The following is a 27,786-nucleotide window of genomic DNA, read 5'->3' as shown; positions in this document are numbered from 1 at the left end:
GGGGCAGTTTGTCTACATTAAATGAGGCATTCTGCATTAATTTCTGCAACCTTTACATTCCTAAGAGCCATTTCTTTCCACAGTCCAACCTATTCAAATCTTTTTAGAGCTGCAAATGTTACATGACCTTTTGAAAAAAGACAACTTACAGTTTTTGCTAATTAGCTTTGATTAGAAAGTTTTTGTCATTTTATATTAGTTTTATGTTTTTAAAGAAAAACATAAAGCTTTTGCAAATAGAGGATGGGTAAGTTTTCTTCTATGGTGATGTTGAGATTTGTGAAAAGTTCAAAAACACTATTAGTTGGTTCTTTCTCATTTCTAGCCATAGCTATTAGGAGCCATTGTGGAAGGTCCAAAGAGCCACTTGCTACTCCATAGTCAAAGGTCAAAAGTCAAAGACCCCTGATTAAAGGGAAAATCTGTCCATATTTATGTACAGTATATTTAAGAAAATTTCAGTGTTCTCAAAGACTAAGTTGTTTGTTTAACAAAGAAGCAACCTGCTGTGCTGCGGGACTTACAAAAAAACTGGTCAGAGATGTCATAAATGTCAGATGTCTTCTAGTGATTTCTGCTGAATATTTCTGCAAAAAGCTTGTGTATTTAAATAATGTACATAAAAACATCGAGTTTTTAATCTCAGTCAATGTTTTTATGTCTCCAAGTGATGCATCATTTCTCTGTTTTTTACAATCTGCACTAACTGATTTGGAAACACCATTGTAACATTGTCCTGGCTGTAAGATGATGTGGTAAAGATTAAAGGAAGGCCTCAACAGGTCAGAACCAGGAGTTCTAAATCACATCCGCATTATTTGTCACTGAACAAAGAACAACTGTGGACTGATACAGAAAGTGGTGCAAAATGCACCCATCTGCTGGACCTTATGCTCCCGCATATATTTAGTGCAATCTGCTTTGTGAATCCAATAAAAACTATACTAACCTAGGGAACAAAACAGCTACAAACATTGGAAGAGATTGCACTGCTTTGCAAAGTCCCCTCAGCGTGTATTTAGAAACTGAACTGGATGGTAACTTAATCTAACGCTGAAGATCTGAAACAGAAATATGCAGATTTGGTGCTTAAAAACTTGCTTTCAAAAAACATCTACTCATTAGATGCATTAGCTTGGGTTGTGGAAGAAGTTACAATGTTTTCTCCCCTTTCAATGTGTCATGAGCTACATGAACACACATTAATCAGCATCATTTTGGCCCTTAAAAAACAACAATCACATTTACTCTAAAAGAAAGTTAGTTTTTGTGAAGATTATACAAAAATGTCATTTATCCACCTATCTTGTTTTTTATGAGTTTATCAGTTCTTCGGTAATTATTACTTATTTAAAATGTTTATTTTGCTATAAACTTTTATGTAGCATACATATGCAAGCATTTCTTTAACATATGTTTTGCCATTTTTACGCATATACTTCTTCTAATACAGTGCTTTTTGTCTTTTTAAAGCACTTTGTCCTTGTTATGAATGTTGCTACAAAAATAGAACTTGCCTTGGCTTCCTGGGTCCATCCTCAGGGAGACGACACCAGATAAATGCCAAATTCACATTCACAAATTACAGTTTTCAAACCAATAGATGATTTCAAGTTGACTACACCAAGTTGTTATAAATTATTCTCAGTTGTTTGTGAGAGTAAACTGTATAGAAACTAGACTTTTTGCCTCTCACAGTATTAATACAAACATTTCCTAAATTCCACTGTATATTCTTTCAGCTATTCTGACATTTTTTTTCAAAAATCAAAACTTGCATGCCAGTATGTTTAAGATAATCAATTCATCATACGTTAAAAACAATTCAAGAATTTGAAGGTTATAAAATATTGTCAGGTAAAAATACAAGGTCTTTGCAATCAAGGGGAAACTAGTATCTTTTTATTTGCACTCAAAGAGCTAAAACATGCAAAAATCAAGAGTTGGGTCATTTAAGGAGACTAAAGAGTGCCAAACAAAATTAATTACCTGAAAAGTGATTTATCCATAGTGCTACTTCTTCTTCTGGTCTGTACTAAATGTGTTTAAGTTGTGGCAAGAGTTTTTTGTCGAAACTTTGCAGACTTACAATGTTGCGGGCAGAGAAGTTTCTGATCGGGTCTTCGGCAGCGAGCGACACCGAGCTGAGCATGATGAACACCAGGATGAGGTTGGTGAATATGTGGTGATTGATGAGTCGGTGACAAAACACCCGCACCCTGGAAGAAAAAAGAAAAACTAATAATATGTCAGCAAGATACTGGATGCAACCTGTTGGCATTATTCCCCCTCTTGCTGTCTAGGAACAGATACAGGAGTAAGAGATCAAGGACTACATGGTTGTTCATCAGCTTTTTCCCCACCACAATCAGGCCGTGGAAACAAATATTTAATGTTTGGCTATGTAACCTTTTAGCCCAGTTTTAAACTCATTTATTCATATTTTTTTCTCAGCTTTGTCTTTATGGTTTCATTGTGTAATGAATCCTATGTGCTGTATGCACTTAAAATTCAACCCATAAATCCAAATACAATTAGTATTTATGGGTTGTATAAAAATATTTTACATGTCTTGCATTCATTCACGTATGATCTAAATGTATCTTACGGATTTGTGTTACTGAAGATGAAGAAGGCACTTCCCTCTGGGATGGGAATGATCTTTTCCTTCTTTACCAGGTCAGCGATGGCCGGCCGAGGACCCGATGGAACTTCTGGGTCTTCTTCATCTGCTCCATTGTCATCATTGTCCTCATCCTCATCATCCTAATAAAAAAAACCATAATATTTGAAATATGTCTAACAGATATATCATTTTTGGTGTATGAGCAAAATATATTAATACCTTTTCATCTTTGTCATCATCCTTTTTGTCCCTGGAAGTTACAGGTGCATTTTGTAAGTATTTATCTGCGCACATGGCAATAATAAAAAAGTATGCTTGCCAAAAATAGGGACATTAAGTCATCACCCTTTTTTGTCTCCTTCATCTGTGTTGAGAGACTCTGCATCTGCCAGATTGTCCACAGCAATAGCCAAGAAGACATTCAGGAGGATATCTGAGCAAAGTGGTGAGTAAAGAAAAACCCTCCACAGACTACGTTTTTGCAGGGTTTATATCTACATAGTATTAGGTAGTAGCAGCAGGAGTGTCTGAATGAGTCAGGATACAGTTTCCACATATGAAGAGAATGATGAAGTAAAAACACACGATCATCCCAGAGGAGGAGGGACCTCCATACGCCATGATCCCATCATACATGACAGCATTCCAGTCTTCTCCGGTCAGGATCTAAATGAATCAGTACTTTGTGAGATTTCCAATAATAGAAAAATCAAGCCAAAAAAGAAAATGAAAGACAGAAAGAGTTTCATTTATAATTTCATTCTTGGAATTATTTGAATTGTAGTTTTCAAATTTTACAAAGGTCTGAAGCAAGATTTGCTCAAAACAAGTTCTGTTCCTTCATTCTGACTGAAGTAAAAGCTTCCAGGTGTGCAAAGCTCCTGTTATAAGTGAATCAAAGGTTGGTTCAAAATGTCACACCATCACACAATAGACACAACCAACAATAATGATTTAAACAATTGGTTTTGGAAATATTTCTGGACCCTGCGGGACTTAAATGTATATTCCCTCCTGTTTTCCACTGCCGGAAGCCCACAGTTAATACTTGTTGTCGGTACCTAAGGTCTATATAAAATTCAAAAAAAGAAGGCTTTTAAATGCGCTGTGCCTAATGTCTGGAACCGCAAAAGGAACAGAAAATTAAAGCTGTCGTCTGGATTGTGAAACATTTTTGAAGATCTCAGTAACTTGGAGGCTAAAACATCTGATTGTAAATGTTTTGTCTAATTTCAGTTGAATCAAAATGCTGATATTGTGTATTCTGATTGTTGAAACTTCTGTCTTATTTATATTGTTTGTTTTGTCCAGGGTTTTCCAAAAAAATAATAATCTCAGTGAGGTTTTACCTGGTTAGATTAAGGCTAAATAAAAAAAGAAAATACCTGAAACACAGTGAGAAGGGCTTGGGGAAAGTTGTCAAAAGTGCTCCTCTTTGTCTGAGTTTCGTCAAAGTTGAACTTTCCACCAAACACCTGCATCCCCAGCAGGGAGAAGATGATGATGAAGAGGAAGAGGAGCAGCAGCAGAGAAGCAATGGACTTCATAGAGTTGAGCAGGGATGCCACCAGGTTACTCAAAGACTGCCAGTGCCTATGAAGGCCAATTGAAACAAGAGATTAGCTGAATAAATAAACTGCACAGTGACGAGATGCACTAACAAACATGGAGAAAGAAAATAAACTCACCGTGTGACCTTAAAGATCCTCAGCAGACGGACGCAGCGGAACACAGAAATCCCAAGAGGAGACATGATTTCCAGCTCGACCAGAATGGTTTCAGTGATTCCTCCACACACCACAAAGCAGTCAAAGCGGTTGAACAAGGACACAAAGTAGGCTTGTAGTCCCAGACTGTACATCTTCACTAACATTTCACACGTAAAAAGGGCCAGCAGCACCTTGTTCGCCACATCTGAAAGGCACAGATGAAGAAATTACAAATAGACAAAAGACACACAAGGAGCAATACAACATTCAGAAACTCTGTGCTACTACAATGCTAGAGTGTGATTTTTTTTAAACATATTTGATAAAAATGAACACAATAAACAAGCAAATTGAATATTTTTTACATAAATTAAGCTTTCAGTGTTTTCTTTGTACATTGTTTTTACTTTGTTCTGCTAATCTAAGATAATTTAATTTGTTTCTGATCCTAGATGCCTCTTGAACACACAAATCACACTTTTTGGTGAAATAAAGCATAGTGAGTACAGGTAACCAAACAAAAACAGCAAGACAAAAATGTGTGTAAACAGTTTACTGATGTGAGTTCAGTGTAGTCCGGTTTGATCTCACTCTTCTTTTCACCCAACGTTTTATTCTTTTATCCCTCATCCTTAGTTATGTAATCCCTGATTCCTACCATCCTTTATCCCTCTCATTCCTGCTTCTTTAACCCCCTCATCCATATCTTCGTCATCCCTTTCATGTCTCCTCCATTCCTTTAATCCCTTTCTTCCTTTCATGTTTCTCATTCTCTTATATCTATTTTTTTGTCATCCCTAATTTGTATTATTTATTCCACTTTGGCCTAGGAAACATTTAGTGTGGTAGGAGAAGGGGTAACATACTTCACTAAGAGAAAGCCCAACCATCTGAGTCTCCATCACAAGAATTTCTATTAAAAAAAAGTTATCTTAATGTTCTTGTTGTCACGTTTTCCTAGTTAGTTAACTGATGTATCTGTGTATTTAGATCATACCCTGCACTTTTGTTAACCACAGAGGCTGGTTGTAATGCTCTGATGAAATGGTGAGCGTGTTGAGGAACACCAAGATGATGACCAGCCAATAAAAAGGCACCGACTTCACAGCCAAACGGCATTTCCTGCGGCAGCACCGGTTCCAGCGGCGCCAGCGCCGACTGCAAGATGAGAGAGTACGATAAATAAAACTTAAGTTGAGAAAATACACACAATGCAGTCTTGATACTACTTGATACTACAGTTCCAAGCCTCAAGGGAACTGTGTGAGTGTAATTTTGCAAGTCATACTGAGCAGCAAATGAGCTAAAAAGACTGAGTAAGGCTTTTCTATAATTATACTTTATGGTACATGCTGACCTTTTCAAAGTTGCTAATTTATCATCCTTAGAAAAAACTCATTATGTATAGCATAAAATAAAAGCTAAGAATGGATCTATAGTGAAATACAATCATGCAAATTATACTAGAAGCTTTTTGCACAAGAAGATGCATCCTAACAAATATACTGACCTGAACTTTGACTTCGAGATTTTTTGACTGAAAGAAGAAGAAAATGAGTTTACAAGTCTGTTAGGAGTACTGAGATATAAACTATATGAAATCACATTATGTGTTAAAGGTTTAAAAGCAATGTGGACTAGCTTTAAGTTATAAGAAAGGTTTGTTGTTCTGTACTGACCACAAGGGTCCACAGCAGGGTGTCTTTTCTTCCTCCCCGTTTTGATTCTCTGTGTTCACAGATTCTGTTTCACTGGCAGGAACACTCGCTGCAGCGGCACACAGAACAACCATTAGCACCTTTAAAAATCATGCCTATTGTTATCAATATCTTTTTCATGAAAACAATATGAACTATTTAAAAAAGTTTTAAAAGAAATAAAATCCTTAATCTACATTATACCTAAAGTCTGTGCTGAAGAAAATTAGGACAGGTTTAGATCACAGCCGAGCAGTAAATTCAAGACAGTCAGACCTTTCTGATTGTATCAGTGCAATATGAAAGCACCCATTGAGAAAAAAGAAGCAGCTGTGTTTCTGTTATGATCAGTATCATCCTGAAGATGCTGCAAGGCAAATACACAGCTGCCATATCAGGGATGACCAATGCTAAAAGAAAAATTATGGAAAACATTGGTGAGAGTACATCAGAGCTCCTACAACTTGCCTTTGAAATGCTCCACTTGCTGCCCTATGACATAAAGACTGACTGTGGCAACACTTGTGTGAAATGTCTCAGCTCTTAAATTCAGGTAAGGGAGTGTGCTTCTGCTGAGCTTATGTGGACAAGTTGTCTTTGATTCCTGAGCCTCAGATAGCTTTCAGTTCTGAAAACAGTCCTGACTGCTGGAGTTGTGATCTGGGTTTAGCCCCGTTTCCCATGTTCAGACTTCTGCTTTTTAACTAGGGCATAGGAAGTTAAGTATTTTAAGTGGCTGCTACCATGCACAGCTGTATTTGCACAGCACATTGGTCTCATTTATTGGTTAACATGTAAGGTTTTTATTTCAACAGACATGGTTTTAGACCAAGAGAGACGTGCAGGTTTGCAGGTAAAGGAGTGAGGGTTATTCTTTAGGCAGACCAACAATAAAACATGCAGAGTCGTTCTAAGTAATATAACATCATTATCAGTGAATGTGCAACAAGAAATTGGCTGACTGAAATCTGTTAATTTTCATATTGAAAAGTCTTGACCACATTGCTAAACACTCAAAAATACAATAATTTTCCCAATCAGTGAATGCATCAGGCAAAGGCTTCACTATCTGTCTGTTATGGAACATGCTGGATTTGGAAAAGTTGTCAGCCTTTTAAAAATCTCAGTCAAGGTAAGGGTCAAAATTCCTCAGAATAAACACACAAAGAATGCAGTTTTAGTGATTTTTATATTGAGAAGATGTGCTTGAGAATACAAGTGTCTGTACAGCTGACTTCACAGAAACACAACTGCAATCAGTAAGAAAAGTCAGTTACACTATATTACAGAGCAGTACAGTGTTCAGTTTTATCTATCTCAAAGACATCTGGCCAGAACGTTTCCCCTCACGGTAAAATGAACAAAGTAGTCTAATTTAATCTGAATGCTTTACTTATTAGGAAATCCAGGATATGGTTCAATGTAATATAGGCCACTCATGTTCTTAAAGCTTTTAGGTTTTTACCGTAGGCGCCGTCATTTAAGTAAAGTAATTCCAGTTTGCTCCGTCTGGCTATGAGATTGGATTTTAGCAGCTTGTGTTACAACATGTATCTGCACATAAAAATCCCATTTATGAAAGTTAATTTTAATGGGAAAAAACACATAAGTGTCCTATTCAAAGGGTAAACCATTTCTCTCCCTTTAAAAAAAAGCAATAGGGTGCAGGTCTCCCATTCCTGTATAGGATGTATCAAGGATATAAAACTGGAGTTTTTAAGCATTTTATTTCACTTCAGTCTACACTGAACTCTCTTTTTTAAGAAACCACAGAGAGTTTATTTCACCAACAGATACAAGGAAACAAAGGAAGCAATTTAGACATTTTATATATTCTCATAAGAATATTTTCACCTGTTTTAAAGATTAACAAAAGGACTTAGTGAAATCACGAGAGATAACGTTTCTTTATTTGTCTTTTACGGCTAACATAGTATTTCCAGTGATTTAATACATTCCAAGGACAATCCATACCTAAAAAATTTACTAAATATGTAAATAATTTACAGAATGTGATCAAAACAACACACACATACAGTATGTGCACACAAAGACACAATAAAGCTTAAGCACACTGGAGGGAAAACCACAGGATTTACCATGAGTGTCGGACGACTGGCTGAACCACCCAAACCTTCCTTTCTTCTTCTCAGTGAGGTCAGCCAGAGTCACCCCTTCATGTGCAATGCATGCAAGCCCCCATGCATTCAGACACAACGGCACAGCAGAAGGACATGGGGGGAGGGGGCATGGGGAGAGGGCGAGAATGGGCTGCTATCAAAATGGGTCAGAGCAAACAAGCACCACAGGACAACAACAGTATTCAAAATATCAATATCCAACAACGACAAAAACAGCAGGAGTCACACTGGATTGCATACACTGAGCAGGGCAGAAGAACAACAATGGAGAGCAGTTAGTCACAGGAAGCATTTGAAAGTTACAAGGACCTGGACTAACATGCGAACATGTTAGCTGCTGGGACGCATGGATTCCCGACTGACACCTGAAGCTGGATGAAGATGGATTTGAGAAACGGTGAGAGAGAAACAGTGTGGACCATTGGCCTTTTGGGAAAATATTCAGAGTAATGCTACATATGAAAATTGAAAAATAAATACATGTAATGAGAAACTAACAAATGGGTGTGGCAAAAGCAGGTGGGGAACATGTATGAATATGCAGATGATGCAATAAGTGAAAAATATTCAACATTATCAAATACAGGTTGTCTCTTCTGCATCCTGTTTTGCAGCCTAAAGAAAGAGGATTTGCATGGAGAGTTTTTTCATCTGCTAGAGGCATTTGTTAAGATTTTTCCTCTGATGAATTCAAAACAATACAGCATGTTCCACTTTCATCACTGACAGACTGAAAGACAGGATAATATCAGTTTGTGCACTTAGGTTCAGAAACATCTCATTGGTCTGTTTTGAGAACGTCAAACAGATGGTTTAGATGAAGTTTTCATACTTAAGGAATGTGGAGAAAAATGTTCTAGAGGTTCAAGTGACGACTGTTTTATTTATTTTACTTTGTGTCGCAATGTATTTCAGTGAATTTTATGTGATAGATCAACACAAGCCAGTAAATAACTGTGAGTGGAAAGTAATTTCAAACGTATTTATAAATAAAAATTTGAAAAGTAAGGTGTGCATTTGTATTCAGTCCCCCTGAGTTAACATTTTGAGAACCATCCAGTCTTTTAGGGCTTTAACTCTACCAACTTTGTACCTTAGCTCAAGCTCAGTCAGAATAGATGGAGTGCATGTTCCCAAACATTGTCAATTGAATTCAGGTGTATACTTCAATTGTTCCAGTCTCAACTCTTTTGGAGCTTCTAATAGGCTTTCTGTCAGAACTGTCCTGAATTTAGCTCCATCCATCTTTACATTAAATCTGACTAACTTTAGGGTCTCTGCTGAAGAAAAGCATTTTCCGAGCATGGTGCTGCAAGCACCATGGTTTGTTCAGCATTTTGCAGGTAGGCCCAATAGTTCAGTTCTGGTCTCCTCTGACAGAATACCTTCTTGCACATGTTTGCTTTATTTCGTATACGACCTTTGACAAACTGCAAACAGAACTTATTTTGGCCTTCTTCTTCCACTCTTCCATAAAGGTCAGATTGGTGGAGTGTATGACTCATTAATTGTGAATCTTTGCATCTCCTCCAGAGTTACTGTGAGCCTCTTGGCTGCTTCTCAGGGGACTTTTCCACCAACTGGTTTCAGTTCTAAATTGGTGCTAGTGTTTACATGGCACCAGTTCTTTGCTTTTCATAATTTCACTGCTGGACCAGAGGAAAGAAACAATTTCACCAGCAGGTAGAGGCAGGCTCATGAGGAGTAGCAGCCAATCAAAAAATGGTAAATGCCATGTTTAAAACTCCAGAGTTTAGCTTTGTTTTTTGATCTGTCAAATTCAAAACAAAAAACAGTAAAAACACTGAACTTAAACAATGATAAAACATTGGATTAGCATCAGAAAAACACAAGCTGATTGTCTTCTATCTTCCTTTAAGTAGGTCAATGCACAGAGCTGCACTCACAGCTGATTTTACTTTCACTAAATCCACAAACGTTATTTCTGACTCAGTTCTTTACCAATGTTGGTCTTTCAATAAAGCCATGTAGTGTCAGTATATCTTGCTCTAAAACCTGTTTAGCTCCTGTTTTCCAGCTGCTGGTAAGACTGAAAGATCAGCTGATCCAGATAGTGTAGCGTTTAGAAACACTGCTATTTGTTTCAAACAATGTTAATACATTTAGGAGCTGATATTAGGGCATTTGTTTGCAAGGATGCTGGGATATATAATACAATCTGTGTGATAAAACTGCCTCCATGTATTATGACCCCTAAAAAATAAAAACAGTTGGAGGATCAAACTTTAACCGAATGAGACATTGATAATGACCTAATTACATGCCTCTGACTTGACTCACAGATTGCGGAAAAGCTAACCGGTCCTTTTACAGAAACGTTTAAGAACTGGCTCCAGCACCAATTCTGGTAAAGCACTGAAACCACTTTGGTGGAAAGCCTTATCTGCTTGCCCAGTCTGTTAGTTTAGGTAGACAACCAATGTCTTGGAAGCCTTTCAGTTGTGTCACACATTTCCGTTTTCAGGGAATGGATTAAATAGCAATCCATCAGATGTTTTAAAGGTTTGGATATTGTTTTTATAACCTAAAATCCCCTTTAAAATAAAAAAGAGTCATCTGTGACCTGTCTGCTGTGTTCCTTGGTCTTCATCCCAGTGAGCAATAGACTTGATTTCAATGTTAAAGCTATAAATTGACCTCATACAGAGTCAATGATACGTATTGACAGCCGTGATATTGAATTATATACAGTACTTTCTCAAAGTTTAGACCAATTCCTAAAATTTAAAGAAGACCATTGTTAAAATGGTCTTTTTTGTTGTCTCAAGGCACTTCACTTTTGTTAAGTGCCTTGAGACAACATGTGTTGTGAATTAAAACTGAAAATTTGGTAGGTTCATAAAAAGCCTGTAAGCTATGCAAAATCTAAAAAAAGAATACGCTGAGACTCAAAGACAGCATATTTTGATTTTGTATGACAAACTAATTTTATTCATTTTTTTAGTTGTGATAACGAGCTAATTACATCAACGTGTGGGAAATTTTCTGTAAACAGTATTTTTTTTTGTGGGAGAGCAATTGAGAGAATAGTGCTAAATAGAGACATTTACATATTTCCACTGTACTGATGGATGAAAACACGAATTTTAATCCAAAGTTTTGTTAAACAATCTAGCGACAGGCAAGAGGTTCTCTGGATCTCAAGACAAAGTTCAGTGACGCCATAAGAAAAATGTCTGTTGTGCAAGACTTGTAATTTCTAAGCAGAAGTAAACAGTTTGGGCTCAGCGCTGACAGAATGGTGCAGAGGCAGAGTCTAATTTGGATTATAAAAAGCACAGGCCTGGTTATAAATTCAATGCTTTCTACTATTGAGGTGTTTTTTCAATTAATCTAAATAAGTAGAAAAATTGAATAGGTTTAAGACAGAAGAATTCTACTTTGTGACCCTACTTTGACTAGCCTTTAACTCAGTTCTCCGGTCAGGTCCTCTTTCTGTTTGTCCAATCTATTTTTTTTTTATATCTCCATTAATACATGTTGCATTTCCTGTATCAGGGGGTTGGAATGTAATTCGTTGTGTTTACTGAAATGTGCCATGGTTGAACTGCAGTGTTTAGAACAGGAAAACAGTTATTTCCTGTCATTACTGAACTTTTACATAAGGTTTAATTTAGACACAGGTATTGCAAGGTTCAAACAAACCAGCATAACGTTGGTTCTGTTAAACTTTGTCCAAAATAAAAAATTGTTTAGGGTGGAAACAAGCAATTTGATTAGCTTGATGAACTCTCTATCTGTGCAAGGTGTGTAAAAACTGTTGACAGATTATCTGGAACAATAAGGAAACAGGAATACAAAGTCAAGTTCTGATTTGGGCAGAGTTGAGGAGTAAATATATTTCTTCTGAGTGATAACTTAGTTTGAATAGTTTACTGTATGCCTAAATTTTAAATGGCAGGTGAAATAGTTTAATAAACCACAGGGAATGCAAATAAGCACATTCCAAGCAACTTAGGTATTAAAATAATCCTGAATAAGATCACATATGCAGTACAAATTTACAAAATGTCTGCATTTAGTTGACTGCTCTGTAAACCATAACAACGTTTCAAAGTGTGTGTTTTTGAGAACCTTTTTTAGTCACTTTTCTTCAACAACTGTTATGATTATGAAACTGAGCCTGTTTTGTTTTTAGGACCAACAACTAGGTATTACTACAAAAATGTATAACCTTTATTATAGCTGTGTATTATTGGCAAATACAATTCAAACATTGTCTTTTATTTCTATTCTAATTTTATTAATTGACAGTCATTTTTAAAATACTTTTTTTTGCACATGTTGTATTTTAAGTGCCTAACCTGCCTGTAGGCTGTAGTGCATCAAATTCATTTGGTCACCAGGAAATGTGCCAATCACCAAGTGAAGCGCAAAGCATCCAACCAACAAAAAGTTGCCACTGCTGAATATCTTTCTTAATAATCCAGGACCAGCACTGTGGGCTTCATGTGAGAGAGAGAAAGTGGAGGATGGTTGCTTACGGTTGCGCTTGCTCTCCTCGTCCGCCTCGTCCTCGTTGTCAGGGTCGATGTCTTCGGCCTGCGTGATCCAGTCCAGGTAGCCCTTCAGGTCCTCCTCCAGCTGCTGCTTCTCACGCAGCTTCTGGAAGTCTCCTCGAGCTTTAGCTTTCTCTCTTTCCTTGGAGAACTCTCTGCAATTGAAACAGCAATCATAGACAGAACAGACACATGCAAATACAAAGATGTGCATGAGATAGTGCAAACACAAACAAAAGGAAATATTCACAGCAAACAAGAGGGCCTCTTTTACACACAAAAGAATATCTCTGTCATCCAGAATTAAATTATCTGCTTTGTTTTCCTGCTTTTAGTGTATTCTGTGGCATGGCCCAATATTTCAGTGTGTGTGTGTTTTCTTTCTGAACTCTTGCCACTGGAGGGAGATGTGCACCTTACAGAGATTGCACAGTGCTATAAATAGAGTCCATCATTACAGTAGCATATCCTTGAGGCGAGCATCTTAATCATAGAGAAAAGGTCATTTCTGCAGACAGATGCTTTAATGAAGACATGCAACATTTGCATTAAACCCCATTTTATACAAAGTATTGTATAATGAAACTATAAAAGAGGAAAAATGTTTACACTAAGACACAAACACATTCAGTCTGCTATTATGACAAAATTAAATACATGATAATTATGCGACAGTCAGGTGAGACGAAACAGGAAATGTGCTCAGTGGTGAGTAAGTCGCACAGCAGGTTTGAAAACCTTAGATAGAAGATAGAAAACCGCTAGAAAACTGAAGCAAACAGATAACGTCAATTTAAAATCACCAGCAGGAACTACTTCTGCACCTGATGTGACAGCTCTGTGAACCTTAATGGATTTCTAAAAAAAGAAAAATAAACTCTCCTTCCTAACAGTCAACCAGCCAGAGTTAAATCTACCGTAATACCCCACCCCGCTCTGCAGGATTGGGAAAGCAAACTGGGGTTTGAGAAAGCTTAGGATCACAGAGGGAGTGAAGGGCGCAGAACAAGATTAATTTTTCTACTAGAAGGTTGTCTAGGTAGGGGATAGGCTGAAGGGAGAAATGCTAAATTACTTAGGTGAACTTATTTCGATTTAATACACAAATAGGGCTATATTTAAAGCATTTATTTATGTTAACTGTGATGATTCTGGCTTACAGCTAGAGAAAAACCAAAACCGAGTTTCTTAGAAAAGACAAAACAAAATTTAACACAGAAATATCTGCCTCCTGAAAATATGTCCAATGTACTGTACAGTATCATGGACAAGATTCCTGGCTTGACAGTTCTCACTTGACAGTCATTGACACACTCCATAAGCAGGGTTAGCCATAAAGTAAAATGTTGCTGCTAAAGAAGATCACAGAGTGCTGCAACGAAGTATATGAATGGAAAATGAATGGAAAATTCTGTGGAAGGAAAAAGTGTGTTAGAAAAAGTTGCACAAGCAACAGTGATGACAACACTGCCAAAACTGTGAAGCAAAGCCCCTCCAACAGTTTTGGGTAGATTCATAAGGTGTGGACTGTAGCTAGACTCAGTCCTTCAAGACTCATGATGCCGGACACCTGGCTGCAACTGTCATATTCCTTGTGTGCTTTATCCAAATATATTGAATGAAAGTTCGATGGAATAAGAAAAGGTGATAGCAAAGGTGGTAGAAAAACAATACTTGGTTTAATGTTGACTACCTGTGCTTGATTGGCCAGCGAACTGGCCTGAACTAAACAACAGAGAGAATCTATAGGATATTGTAAAGAGTAAGATGAGGGCCACCAGAACCAACAATGTAGACAAGCTGAAGGCTGCTATTAAAGTAACCTGGACTCCCTTAACACTAAAGCAGTGCCACAGGCTGAACCCCTCCAGACAGTGTCTGTATTCTGCAGACCAGTTAGTCGCTAGTTTATCATAATGTCAGGATAAGAATGGCCTACAATGATTTATTATCTTCTAAAAACAGAAAAAACATGCTTTCCACACTGCAGACCAAATCCACTCAACAAGTTGCCTCTTACCCACTCAGCACACCCAACACAAGGTTTAACACGAAAAAGGAGCCCAGTATAATCAGGCTGACAAAATAAATCCAAGGCGTTTCCCATCCGATGGCATCATTGACCTACAGGAGCCGAGAGCAGCGAGTTAACACAGACACAAACAAAAAACAGAGAACCTCCAGCCCACTAAAAGAGCAGAAAGCCTCTGTCTTTAAAGAGAAAAAAGTTCTTACCCGCTCAACACACCCAGAACCAGATTGAGAACGAAAAAGGAGCCGAAGATCACAAGACTGACAAAGTACACCCATGGAAGCTCAAAGCCCATAGCATCGTTCATCTGGAGAAGCAAACATGGAAGGAGAAGAAAAGAGAAAAGAGGAAAAACAGTAAAGTGAGCAGACCAGACAGAAACAAGCTGGGAAAATGAGCAGAACACAAGTCATCTGTCTTAAAGGACACATAATATGAAACTGATTTTATTTATTCTAGGTTCTAGAAAATGCAAATAACACAAAGTGCTCCTTTGCTTGGAGCTGATTAAAAATTACTCAGAGATCTATTTCAGATTAGCAGAGTACTGTTCTGAAGCTCAAAGTGGAAATATTCAACCTCTCATCATTTCTCCATCCAACTTCAACTTCAGATCATGGTGCAATCCCTATGGGAGGTCATATTAGTTTGCTCCTGCTTTTTGTTATTGCAATGCTTCTAACAATAAAATCAACTTGGCTGTAATGCACTTTACTTAACGTAGTAAAGCATTTAGTAAAAATGTTTGTCTCAGAACAATTTTTATATCTCAACTACAAAATAAACCCTCTTTTCAATTCAATTCAATTCAGTTTTATTTATATAGTGCCAATTCACAAAACATGTAATCTCAAGGCACTTCACAAAGTGTGGTGTAGGGTTGTTGGGGAGACTAGTATAAACTACTGAGTGTTAGAGTTTGGCCATTTTAGAATGGGCTATATGTAGGGCTACTAAATAAAAAATAAACTGATAAAGTTTGTCCATCTAGAGCCCACTGGTGGCCATTGTTATACTAAAAACCACAAGGATTGGGGATACCTCTCTCTGTCAGACTGATTATAACCATTGGAAAAGAGAAGGGGTCATACAGGTAGCAGAAATGGAGGGTGTGTTTGCACCTCAACCATAACTGAGCCAGTTTAGGCTAAACCTGACTCCCCCTTACTCCATCCAACAGGGTGGGAGGAAGGCAGAGGTAAAAATAATTGGTGAGTGTTGTTTCCTGTTGTGTTGTATGAAAGGTGGGTAACTTTAAAATGGGCTAAGTCACTTCAGTCGAATCATCCAGATTTCCAGTCAGGTACATATATTCCAATTAATCCTAACTATTGAACAGTGCAGTCAGATTCAGTTATTTATTCAAATTGGTTAAAAACGTTTTCTATCTAAGGAAACCCAGCAGATTGCATCCAGTCAGTGACTTGTAGCATTCACTCCTCCTGGATGAGCATGTAGAGACAGTGGACAGTCACTGGCGTTGACTTTGCAGCAATCCCTCATACTGAGAATGGAGACTGCATGTAGCGACAGTGGAGTCACTACATGCAGTCCCAGTCAGAAGCTGGATTTTAATGTAACTTTTTTTTTTACATTGATTGCAGAAACACCAGTATAGTACCAGTCTATGAAAAGATGTGCCTTGTTGTTTTAATCTAGTTTTTTATTGATTGGTGGTCTTGGTATTCCTAAATTCTGATCAATTTTTTATTTTTTTTCCTCCTGTTATTATTTATGAGTGGTGTTTTGGTCAGTTATATTGTAAAAACCCTACAAGAGCAAACTGAATACAGGGGTCTCCCATCTTGCTAAAGACAAGGGGATTAAAAAGCACATCAGGTACTTCTAATGTGTTCTTCTTTGTTTCCTTTAGGGGGTTCGACTACATTAGATTTGTCACTGTTTTGTCACACCTGATAGAATAAGCGGGTAATTGACAGAAATTACATGGTGAAGATATATTTAAACTACTTAAATCAAGTGTGTTAAAGCAAAGAAACATCTAAAGTTTCCTTCACTGTGTTTCCTGGAGACTTAATCTTGACATCCCTGATTATCAGCTAAAACCAGATATTAATATGCATTATGAAAAAAGACAGTGTATGACATTAAATCAGACCAAGCTTTTCCTATTTTAGACAAGTTAGGGTCACCAAAGTACTTTGTATATGCTATATGACAGAATAAGGAACAAGATCATTTTTTAAAAGTTTACATGCATTTTCTTTCCATTATTTGATGGAATAAACTGTGTGAGATGGGTGAAACATTTTTGGTATTCTTCCACAGACATCTCACAATAGATTGCAGACATTTTGACCCAGTTAAAACTGATGTAACTGGGTCAGAGTCAGGTTTGTACACTGCCTTTCTCACAAGCACCTTTCAGTTATGCCCACAAATTTTATTTTGGACTAAGTTTAGGGGGGGGGGGGGAGGGCTGCACGGTGGCACAGTTGGTAGCACTGTTGCCTTGCAGCAAGAAGGTCCTGGGTTCGATTCCCGGCCGGGGGTCTTTCTGCATGGAGTTTGCATGTTTTCCCCGTGCATGCGTGGGTTTTCACCAGGTACTCCGGCTTCCTCCCACAGTCCAAAGACATGCCAGTTAGGTTAATTGGTAACTCTAAATTGCCCTTAGGTGTATGAATGAGTGTGTGCATGGTTGTTTGTGTGTTGCCCTGCGATGGACTGGCGACCTGTCCAGGGTGTACCCTACCTCTCGCCCATAGACTGCTGGAGATAGGCACCAGCTTCCCCGTGACCCACTATGGAATAAGCGGTAGAAAATGACTGACTGACTGACTACGTTTAGGGCTTTGTTATGGCCAGACTAAAACATTTACTTTCTTGTTTTTGAGCCACTTTGTATGATTAGGGTTATTGCCCCTTTGGAAGATTCATTTGTGTTGGCTGATGTCCTGAGATGTTACTTCCATGTTTCCACATAATGTGGAAATATGCCAGCTTCACCTTTTTCTCCAACTATAAAACCATGTTCATTATGACCGATAAATTCAAGACATTCCTCAAAAATATTGTCTTTGTCCCTGTGTGCATTTGCAAACTGTTATCTTGCTTTTTATGTTGCCTTTCGAGTCGCAGCTTCTTCCACTCCTCATGGGCGTTCAGCTCATGCTCTTACCAGCTTCAGCCAGCATCTCTAAAGGTATATTGCTTTGTTTCGGGCTTGATTTGTACGTTTCGCACCACAACACATTCATCCCTTACATAGAACTGAATGGTATGATAGATGGACATTTATGTGGTGTTTATACTTGCATATACTAAAAAGATGATTGTGGCACCTTTAGATATTTGTAAATTGTACCCAAGGATGAAACAGACTTGTGGAGAACCACATTTCTCTTATTTCAGTTTGTCTATAATGTCACACAATGTAGCAGTGTGTTTGAGGTGTTTCCTTACAATACTTCCACAGGGGTTGTTCTTTCATTTCAATGCCATGACATTCACCAATCATATAGGCTTTTTCAAAGTTTTAAAAGGCATAGCAATCTTAGTTTATGCTACCTAATGTGTTTAAAGAAAGTCATAGAAGAATAATCTCTCGTTATTCTGGCATTTAACAAATAGAAATATTTTTGGCAATACTAACTGAGTTTAGTTTAATTTAATATTAGACACAGTGATGACCACTGTCCTCCTGTTCTTGGTTTATTGTTTTTTTTTGTTTTTTTTTTGCTTAAACTTAAGCTGATTTAATTTAAAAAAGACTTTAGTTGGCTGTTGTAACCGGTGTGCCCCCTCTTTTTGTCGGGTTGTGGCAACACTAAAACAAAAAACTATTGGGCCTTTTTATATACTGTAGGTAAACATCTGGTTTCAACTGCATATTAGCCAGGGTGATCTTCTTTTCGTTTATGAATGATGAAAACAAAGTAAGCACAGAAACGTCTTTCTTTAACATCATTTTGTCATGGAATATACTAGCATACTTCTGTGTATTTTCCCCATCACAAATGTAAATCAGAATATCAAAGTAAACTCCGGGGCGCAGGTTTTAAGAAAACCATTGTATTGTAACAGTATTAGGCATATACGGTGCCTCAGAGAAGTTTTCAGCCCTTTAAATTTCAGTGTATTTTGGAGGATTTTATGTGACGGACCAACACAGAGTAGCACATAATTGTAAGGTGGAACACAAAGGACGCACAGTTCCAAAAGTTTTATTTTTTCAATTACAAATCTTAAAATTGTGGTGTATCTTTGAATTCAGATGCTACTTTATTAATTTTCCTCTTTTGTATAATTCAGCCTCAATATAAAGGACAAGGAACACAGTGAAGAGATCAGCGAAACATTAAGATGGCCTGCATACAAATATATGCCACACTTTTCAGATTTTCATTGTAAAAAAAATATAACAAAAAGTTATGTTTTACTCCATGCTGTCTCATAATATTATGATGAAATATGTTGTATTTCTTAGATGTAATGTGAAAAAATGCAAACTTTTAACAACCTGGGAAAAGTCTAAACCAACAGTGAAGTCCAGGATTTATGGAGATTATATAGAAGAGACAAATTATGATATTCCTTTAACTGCTGGATAGCCATTAGGTAACTCAAATTAGTGTATCTACGTGAGATATTTTGACACATCTCCCTGTGAGATTCTCTGTAAAATTACTGTCTATGGATACATGGAGGACAAGTGAATTTAAATAATTTATGATAAAATGAATAAAAATTCGATAATTAAAATACATTTAGGAAATTGTGCTAGCATGTAAAAACTGGCCATAATATGCCTCCTTTAAAACAGATCTTGTAAGAATATTGATAGTGCCAGACCAGTAGTAATCTTCAAAGTTGATGAATGTGTTGAGTCATTTAGCCAATCAATCATATGTGAGTGATAAAAGCTGCCTCAGGAAATAATCAGCAGCTTCATCATCACATTGTCAGTAACATTATTGTTGTTGAGGATGCATTGAAGCTGAAGGAACGTGTCAGTCACAGGTTGCTAAAATGTGAGGCCAGAGCGGTACTCACCCAGTACAGCACGTCTGTCCAGCCCTCCATGGTGATGCACTGGAACACCGTCAGCATGGCGAACAAAAAGTTGTCGAAGTTGGTGATGCCCCCGTTGGGGCCGTGCCAGCCTTCTCTGCACTGTGTGCCATTGATGGGGCATTGGCGCCCGTGCCCTGAGATCGCACAGGGAGCTTGTTCCTCCTCTGCTATCAAATCTACAGAAAGATACCGTTAATCATCTGACTAAGCTCAGTTTGCATTTAGCTTCAAAGATGTAAATCCTACATGCAGACACGTACATACAAGCATCATTCGGATTTACAGAATGATGTTTAATCATTCTGTTATTGAACAATGTTATTTTAGTTGTAGATGAATATTCTTGTTTTTCTGTCTTATATTCCTGTTAATAGCTCCTCATGAGAACAGACATAGCAATCATAATAACAGTCAAGAAACAGTGCATTGAAAACATTTTCCCTCTTACAGATTTTTTCTGTTTATGCTTTTTTATTACATTTAACAAGTGTCATATAATTATTAAACACATTCTAAGTTATCAAAGATAACCTGAGTTAATGCAAAAGGTAGTTTTCAAATGATGACTGAAGGGAAATAATACATGTAATCAGCAATCCAAACCAACCTGGCCCTATGTGAAAATCTATTTGTTCCCCTTTTTAAAACATGGATTACTGCAGGTAACCACTTTTTTTTTATTACTGCCTAAACTGTAAAATCAAGAAACCCTTTAAATGGTACCTGTCTAACATCTAGAAATAGGCTCGAACATTTCAAAACCCATTATACCTCAATTTACAGAAGTTCAAGAATAGATAAGAAACTAACTTATTGAGATCAGTGTGGAAAAGGTTCAAAAGTCCAGGTTTGAGACAAAAAACTGTGGGAGACATTACTCAAAAAAGGGCAAAATATTAAACAGTGCTGAACCTTTGATGCGTTCATGGAGTAATTTTAGTAAACTGGACGATCAAAATGACTCTAGGTGTGATTTGACGGCTCTTCCAGGAGTTTACAAAAGATCCAAGAAAAACATCAGAAACCAAAGATATCCATGATTCAACAATAAGAAACAGACAGGCTAAATTTGCCTCCATGGAAGAGGTCCAAGGTCAACACTACAGCAGAACAAAAAGAACACAAAGGTCCATCTCAGATTTTCTAAAAAACATATTGATCACCGCTAAGATCTTTGACGAGACAAAAGTGCAAGTTTTGGAATATGTGCCTCCAGTTTCATCTGGTATAAAAGTAAAACAGCATGGCAGACAAAAGAACACCATATCAACACCAAAAAATGTCAGCGTTGCTGGGTTGGACTGGACCTTCTTTGCTGCTTCAGGACCAGGACAACCATGACTTCTCTACCAGATAACTCTGAAGAATGTCCGGCCATCAATTTGTGATCTTAAGCTCAGTGGCAGAGCAATAATCTAAAAGACACCAGTAAGTCCACCTCTAAACAGCTGGAAAAAAAAAACTAAAGTTTTGGAGAAGTCTAGTCAAAGTACAGACAAAACTCTGATTCAGATGTTGTTGTGTGACCCTAAATATGTTGTTTTTATCACATGTGCTGTCTTGGCAATTCAGGCATCCCACATGAGGAAGCTAGTTTTCAACGTGTGCAAAGGCAGCTTTGCTCCACAAAAAGGATATCCGGACGATACCCTAATTGTGTAATTTACTTTTTAAATCAGGGTTACATTATCGTCATAGTAGACTTAAAACTTAAACATGTTCTTTATGTTCAAAAACCCTCGCATGTGGCTAAGTTGCAACATTTCTGCAAAGAGTGGGCCAGACATTCTCAAAAGATCGCTTGCCTGTTATCACAAATACTTGATGGCAGCTGTTGCTAAGGGTGGCACAGCCATTTCTTAGCTTTATGGAACAATTACATTTACACATAAGGCCAGGTTGGTTTAGCTAGCTTTCCCCTTAATAAAGGAAATCATCATTTAGAACCTGCTTTTCATATTTACACAGGCTAACTTTGTCTGATAATAAGACTTGTTAATAGATCTGAAACTGAAATTGAAGAGTGACAAATTAGCAAAAACACGGGGCAAACACTTTTTTCACTGTCTATTTCCACTTCCTTATGAAGAAGGATTTCTTAGAATTTTAGTAAAGTAAGCTGAACTAGCAAAACTGCAATTATTTGATTACTATAGAATAAAACTTGTGACAGCCTAGGGCATTTCACATATATTTAACAAAACATTTAAGTTTGACACTGACTTGATGAATTGCTGAAATAAATGTAGAAAAAGCCCAGTACAAATATTTTTAGGTAAGGAAAACCAAAACAAAAGTGTTCATAAATGCTACACTGACTGAAAATGAACTGTTATGAGTAAAAGAAAACCAAGAGGTCTCACCTGTGCCACCTATATAGCAGGTTGCATGCATTTTACCGATGAAAAGCTCCAGGCCGATAATGGCATAGATGATGATGACAAACAAGACAAGGAGGGCAATGTGCAGCAGAGGAACCATGGCTTTAATGATGGAGTTCAACACCACCTGTAAACCTAAGCAAAATAAAAACAAACACATGATAGGAATATGGCCATAAAAGATGAGCTTATCAAAAAAATATTAACACACGTCGCACCAGATGGTAAATAGTTTAACTCTGGAGGGCATGTAAGGAGATCATTTATGTGAATCTTTATTGTTTGCATCCTGCAAGTGAACTTACACAACACTGTTATGTTTATTAGGTACAACACTTAAACTTTTAAACCCATTTTTAGTCTAAACTGTATTTAGGCGTATTTAACACAACCTATGCCCCTTTATTTAAAACTGTGTGCTGTTAGTCTGGTTTTGATTTAACATCATAAGCACCTGTCCCTGAAGTGTTGATGAAGATACTGAATAGATGTTTTTCGTAAACAGTCCTCAGGGTTTAAATATAGACCATCTGGACTTGCCATCTGGATTTCTTCAGCTCATGCTTTGTTCTAAATAAGGGAATTAGACTGTTCTACAAAATAAATAAATGAATAATGCAGAAAATCAGTGGAAAACTCTTTGCATGGTGTTACATCAATCCACTCACTGGGTACTCCTGAGACCAGCCGCAGAGGTCGCAGCACACGGAAGGCTCGAAGGGCTTTAACGTCAAATCCACCGGGCTTACCCCCGTGGCCATGCACCGGCGGATGGCTACTGGCTCCGTCACCTTCATCCTTCTCATCTTTGGTCAAAAATTCCAAGACAACACTGAAGAGTCTGCAACCAAAAACAAGTGGACTCCATCATTTCTCAAGGACAACAAATGTAGCATGTTTGTGTTTGATCAGGACTGAAAAAGCTAATACTAGATGTTATCCTCCATCTGTTATTCAGGTAAATTCTAATCTTTTGTTCCTCTCAAACTATAATGGAAATTATCTATTTATGGTTACAATAAACAGAAGTTACAGTTGTTTTCAAACAATCTGTTTTGCATTACAGCCAGGCAATACAATAACAAACCATAATAATAATAATAATAAGATAGGAACATTTTACAAGATGGAGAAGAGATTGCAACCTGTAAACTTTTTGCCATATTTTATGCTTTTACTGAAACATAAATGTGCTTTTATACAGAATGGCTAATGGGATTTGTATATCCATGTTTTCCTAGTTGACAAAGTTGTAATTGTCTGCTTTGCATCTTTACTTGTAATCCATAATGTGCCATGTTGCTAAAAGGAACTGTGTTTACTTTATGGCAAAATTTCAAAATAAATGTATTTTGTTCTCTTTAGACCAAAACAGATGTTATCTTAGACACTGGATTGTTAATTTCAAACTGTATTGGTCGGATATAGTTGCTGCATATAGCAGCTACACAGCAGACGCATTCAATATAAAACTGCTTCCTTCTGCGGTCTCAGAGTAGAATCAGATTTCACTATGAAGGACAACGCTTTATTAAACTTGCTAAGACATTTCTCACCTAGCCAAGAGAGGGAAACCATTCTGACTTATCACTTCAAAGCTGTGGTGCAGAAGCAGTGAATGAAGCTGCTGATAGGAGCTGAAGAAGTTCCGGTGGCCTTTAAACACAGTTTGCTCCAACTTATGCTCCAGTGAGTCACAGCTGCTGGACTAAATGACCGCCACTGGGGGTTTCAAGACATCAGCTCAAGCTCACATATTGACAACTTCCTTTTATTGATGAAACACCAGAAAAACCGAGTATTCAGCAGTTAAAGCATATTGTATGAAGATTTTCTCACTTGTTATTCAAGGACCTGTTAGAATCTACTTGAAAAACACATTTGAGCCATTCTAGTAAGATACATAGCAGTTTCTACAAACATGTTGTTTAATAAATATGCTTTCATTATGTTTGAGAAAATTAAATGAAAAAAATTTAAATATTTTTTTAAAACACTACTATACATAAGGTGTTGAAGGTGGTTATTGTCAATTTAAACTGGAGGTTTTAGAGGCAAAAAACATGTAGGCAAATTTCAAACAAGATGGTTCCTTAAGTTACACCTATTACCTTTGGCATTATGCCTCTAAAACAGGTCTGACCAGTCATGACATTAGCAAGTCTAATTAGATGGTGTTCTGAAACACACCAAACAAATCAGGCGTAACAGTGAAACCTGAAAGGTTTAAAGCGGTGTTAGGTTATAGAAGAACATCCCACGAATGGCAAAAAGAAACCCAATGTAGAAAAAGAAAGTCACAAGAAGTCCAGTTTGCAGTTTGACCTAAGTCAAGTAGGGGACACAGAAAACATGGAGGAAGGTGCTCTTCTCAGATGAGACACTATGTTTGGTGGAAAATACTAACACTATACATCACCCTGGACACATCAACCCTATGATGAAACATGGTGGTGCGGGCATCATGCTGTGGGTAAACTTTTAATAAGCAGTGACAGGGAAGCTAGTCAGACAAAATAGGATGGACAGAGATACAAATGGTGCATTTCTGTTAACCAAAACTGAAATTATACAGACTGAAATTAACGTTTACAGACATGACTGAGGTTGGGCTTTTTTGCAAAGAGGAATGGGCAAAAACGTCAGTCTCTACATACTGTAGATTTGTAAATTTGGTAGTGGTGTACCCCAACAAATGTGCAGCAGAATGAGGTAGTTCCACTCATGGAGGCCGAATACAAATGCAGAACTATGTTTCATTTTCTTTTTAGTTCCCAATTATACACCACTGTGGCTTGGCCTATAATATAAAACATTACTTTAAATGGACTGAGGAATTTTGTTTCAAAGTGACAAAATGTAAAAAGGTTCAAGGGGTATGAATAATTTTGCAAGTACTTTGTCCATCAGAGGACTTTGTAGAAAACATGTATTATTTTTAATACAATCTTCTGCATTTTTTCTTCTTTTTCTCACATCTTGTCTTGACATTTATTATTTCATCATTGACATTTCTGCATAAAACATCTCTTGTTTCTGTAGAAGGTTGTGCTCATGTCATTCGAAAAAAAATCATTTTCATTAATTAAATAATAATATAAAAATTGTTCTGTTATTAAACCATAAAAGACCAAATTTTAAAGATGCTGTCTTATTTCTACATATATGTGCTGAACTCTCTCTGGAAATGGACTGCACCTCTGACATCAGATACAAGCTGGATTATCTTGGTTTGCCATTTAGGTGGTTTATAGCAGCAACAGTCACTCTTTATAGCAGGGCCAGCCTTCGTTGCATGTGACTGGATGGCAGATCAACACCGCATGCAGCACACAGACAGAGATCTGACCCAGCTACCCATCGGACTGTGCGTATTAGAGGAGAGATACAGGCAGCAGGAAAAGAAAGAAAGAGGAGGGTGAGGGAAAAAAAACATGATAAAGATGAAGATGATAAGAAGAGAGTGTGCAGGAGATAGGAATGAGGATGGAGTGAGGTGGGGAGCTAAATAGCATGAACCATGAAAACTATGGAATTAACAGAGGAAGCTGTATTGGTTGCATTCATATTTTTAAGTAATTTATGGATATTGTTCACTTGCTCTGGAAGCGATGTAATAATTAAGGGTCAAGGTTGCATCCTACTGGGCTGCACCAATAGATGAATAAAGATGCAAGCAATAAAAGCACAAATCTGATGTTTCCATAAAGTGTGGCTGACTATTATTTGAGGTGAATGGTTACATCTTAGTATGCATCCAACCAGTTTGGTAAACTTAATTTTAAATGTTGTGCATGTTATTGATGTGTCTTTACTGTCTTTCAAATCTTTTTTCATTAGGACACTTTAAGAAAGAAACCCATTTGTGTTTCCCTGTCCTTTAAGGAAGTATTTAGGATGGTAATAATACCAACAAGCCGAAGAGACAAAACACAGCAGGATGGCAGAGAATGAGTGAAGGAGAGGGAAAGATGGAAGGGAGAGTTGGAGAGGAGAATAAAAATGGAGAGATGGTGACTCATTCCAGTGGTGGTAAAGCTCTGATTTATTCCCTCTGTCTTTTCTGGGTCATATACTGTGGGTGTTTGAGGGGCTCTATTAGCAGTTGGCCAGTCAGAGCAGAGGCTTAAGCAACTTTAACTTCTCCTCCCGCAAATACTGTAAACTGTCAAACTGTAGCAAGGCAAAACATCGGACTAAAAATGACGAAACCCTTGAGACCTGATATATAAAAAAAAGGGACAAAATGTTAAAAGCAGCTGTTTAAATACCCTCTAATGCAGCGCAACCGAAATAATCAGAGACATAAGGACTTACCCAATAACCACAATGACAAAATCCAGCATGTTCCAGCCGTTTCTCACATATGCATTCTGGTGCATCACCAAACCATAAGCAATAATCTTCAGAAAGGTCTCAATAGTGAAAATGATGAGGAAGGCATATTCAACTGTTTCCTGCAAACATAAAGAAAGAAAGGAAATCAGCTTGCAGCAGCAACTTTAGGTAATATTCATGAAAACGTGTGCACAGTTTTTGGTCAGGACAGAACCAAAGACGAACTCATCTGATCGCAAACAAATGTATCCTTACTATCACAACTACAACACAGTAATAAACAGTAACATAGATCTATAAAAATAATCCAAAGAATTGCCTCTAGACTAGACATGGGTTAGATCTGACTGTATGAAAACACAAAAGAAACTGTTTCCTGGCAGGTGATAAAACAATAGTTCCTTGTTTAAAGAGATGCAATTAATGATGAAAGATGATAAGAAAAATATAGGATAAACACCAGCTATGCTAATTTGTACCTTTAAAATCTAAATTTTCTTTGATATTGCATAGAACATTAATCATTTTGTCGTTCTGGTCTTTGTAAAAGAGTACACCTGTCACACGTTTGCAGGGATTTGGTCTAACAAAGTTTTGAAATTTCTTTCAAAATTGTCTGCTCCCATCCTGGTTTGTATGATCATAGAATGGAAAATAGGAAAAACATTGAAGAAAAAATGCTATTTGTTGGTTTATGAATCGTAAAATAAAAACATTGCTTTAAAACTTGTTTACATGGAAAATGAATGCTGTTGATACTTATAAATGAGTCATGAAGCTCCAAGTTGCTTATAATCAAACTAATAATTTTGAGTCTCCACAGTGAAATAAATGGTTGAAACCTCAGAAGAATTCATTTTTCTACCAGACTCTTTTCAAGCATAAGTCAGGATAATTTAAAACTGCTTCGACTTCCTCCTAGCCTCTATCCAAGTTGAAAGCACCGAGTTTGTTGCACCTTGGTTAAATAAAGACCTAAGCTCGGTCTAAGAACCAGAACCGAGCTGGTGGACCGGCACCCTGCTGTCCTTCATCGACGAAACCAAAGGACGATGACTTATTGGGCTTGCTGTGATGGTACTATTTTGAATACATCCGCAGTCCTGCAGAAGGAACAACCAAGGTCTTCTTATCCTCACATGGTCAGGGTTTGAGCCCAGGTCACCGATACCCTCACAGCCAAACCGGACCCTGCCAGGTGTCTGCCCAGTAAGTCTCATTACATGGTTATATGATGCCAAAAAAAAAAAAAAAAACAGGGTCTAAATTAAACCCTGCCTATTTTAAATGTTTATAAAAATGTTA

The 27,786-nt window shown here is 37.4% G+C and overlaps 1 protein-coding gene across 1 annotated transcript in view; it reads right to left on the bottom strand.

The window, feature by feature from the left end:
• The window catches only part of cacna1da (calcium channel, voltage-dependent, L type, alpha 1D subunit, a), a 100,202-nt gene that overhangs the window by 47,068 nt on the left and 25,348 nt on the right, over positions 1 to 27,786 (bottom strand). The window contains exons 4-20 of the mRNA XM_047346890.1: positions 26,461 to 26,600; positions 22,812 to 22,984; positions 22,126 to 22,278; positions 19,742 to 19,938; positions 14,929 to 15,032; positions 12,679 to 12,848; positions 8,132 to 8,206; positions 6,015 to 6,102; positions 5,846 to 5,872; positions 5,333 to 5,493; positions 4,315 to 4,540; positions 4,012 to 4,219; positions 3,172 to 3,292; positions 2,972 to 3,059; positions 2,846 to 2,876; positions 2,609 to 2,766; positions 2,090 to 2,219 (exon numbers count right to left, since the gene is read on the bottom strand). Coding sequence (XP_047202846.1) covers positions 2,090 to 2,219; positions 2,609 to 2,766; positions 2,846 to 2,876; positions 2,972 to 3,059; positions 3,172 to 3,292; positions 4,012 to 4,219; positions 4,315 to 4,540; positions 5,333 to 5,493; positions 5,846 to 5,872; positions 6,015 to 6,102; positions 8,132 to 8,206; positions 12,679 to 12,848; positions 14,929 to 15,032; positions 19,742 to 19,938; positions 22,126 to 22,278; positions 22,812 to 22,984; positions 26,461 to 26,600 — 2,250 coding nt within the window. The remainder of the gene's footprint in view (positions 1 to 2,089; positions 2,220 to 2,608; positions 2,767 to 2,845; positions 2,877 to 2,971; positions 3,060 to 3,171; positions 3,293 to 4,011; positions 4,220 to 4,314; positions 4,541 to 5,332; positions 5,494 to 5,845; positions 5,873 to 6,014; positions 6,103 to 8,131; positions 8,207 to 12,678; positions 12,849 to 14,928; positions 15,033 to 19,741; positions 19,939 to 22,125; positions 22,279 to 22,811; positions 22,985 to 26,460; positions 26,601 to 27,786) is intronic.

The sequence above is a fragment of the Girardinichthys multiradiatus genome, chromosome 20 (genome assembly GCF_021462225.1).
Source record: "Girardinichthys multiradiatus isolate DD_20200921_A chromosome 20, DD_fGirMul_XY1, whole genome shotgun sequence".
Classification (NCBI taxonomy): Eukaryota; Metazoa; Chordata; class Actinopteri; order Cyprinodontiformes; family Goodeidae; genus Girardinichthys; species Girardinichthys multiradiatus.
Note: the sequence above shows the minus strand (reverse complement) of the source record. Positions and strands in the feature narration are given on the sequence as shown.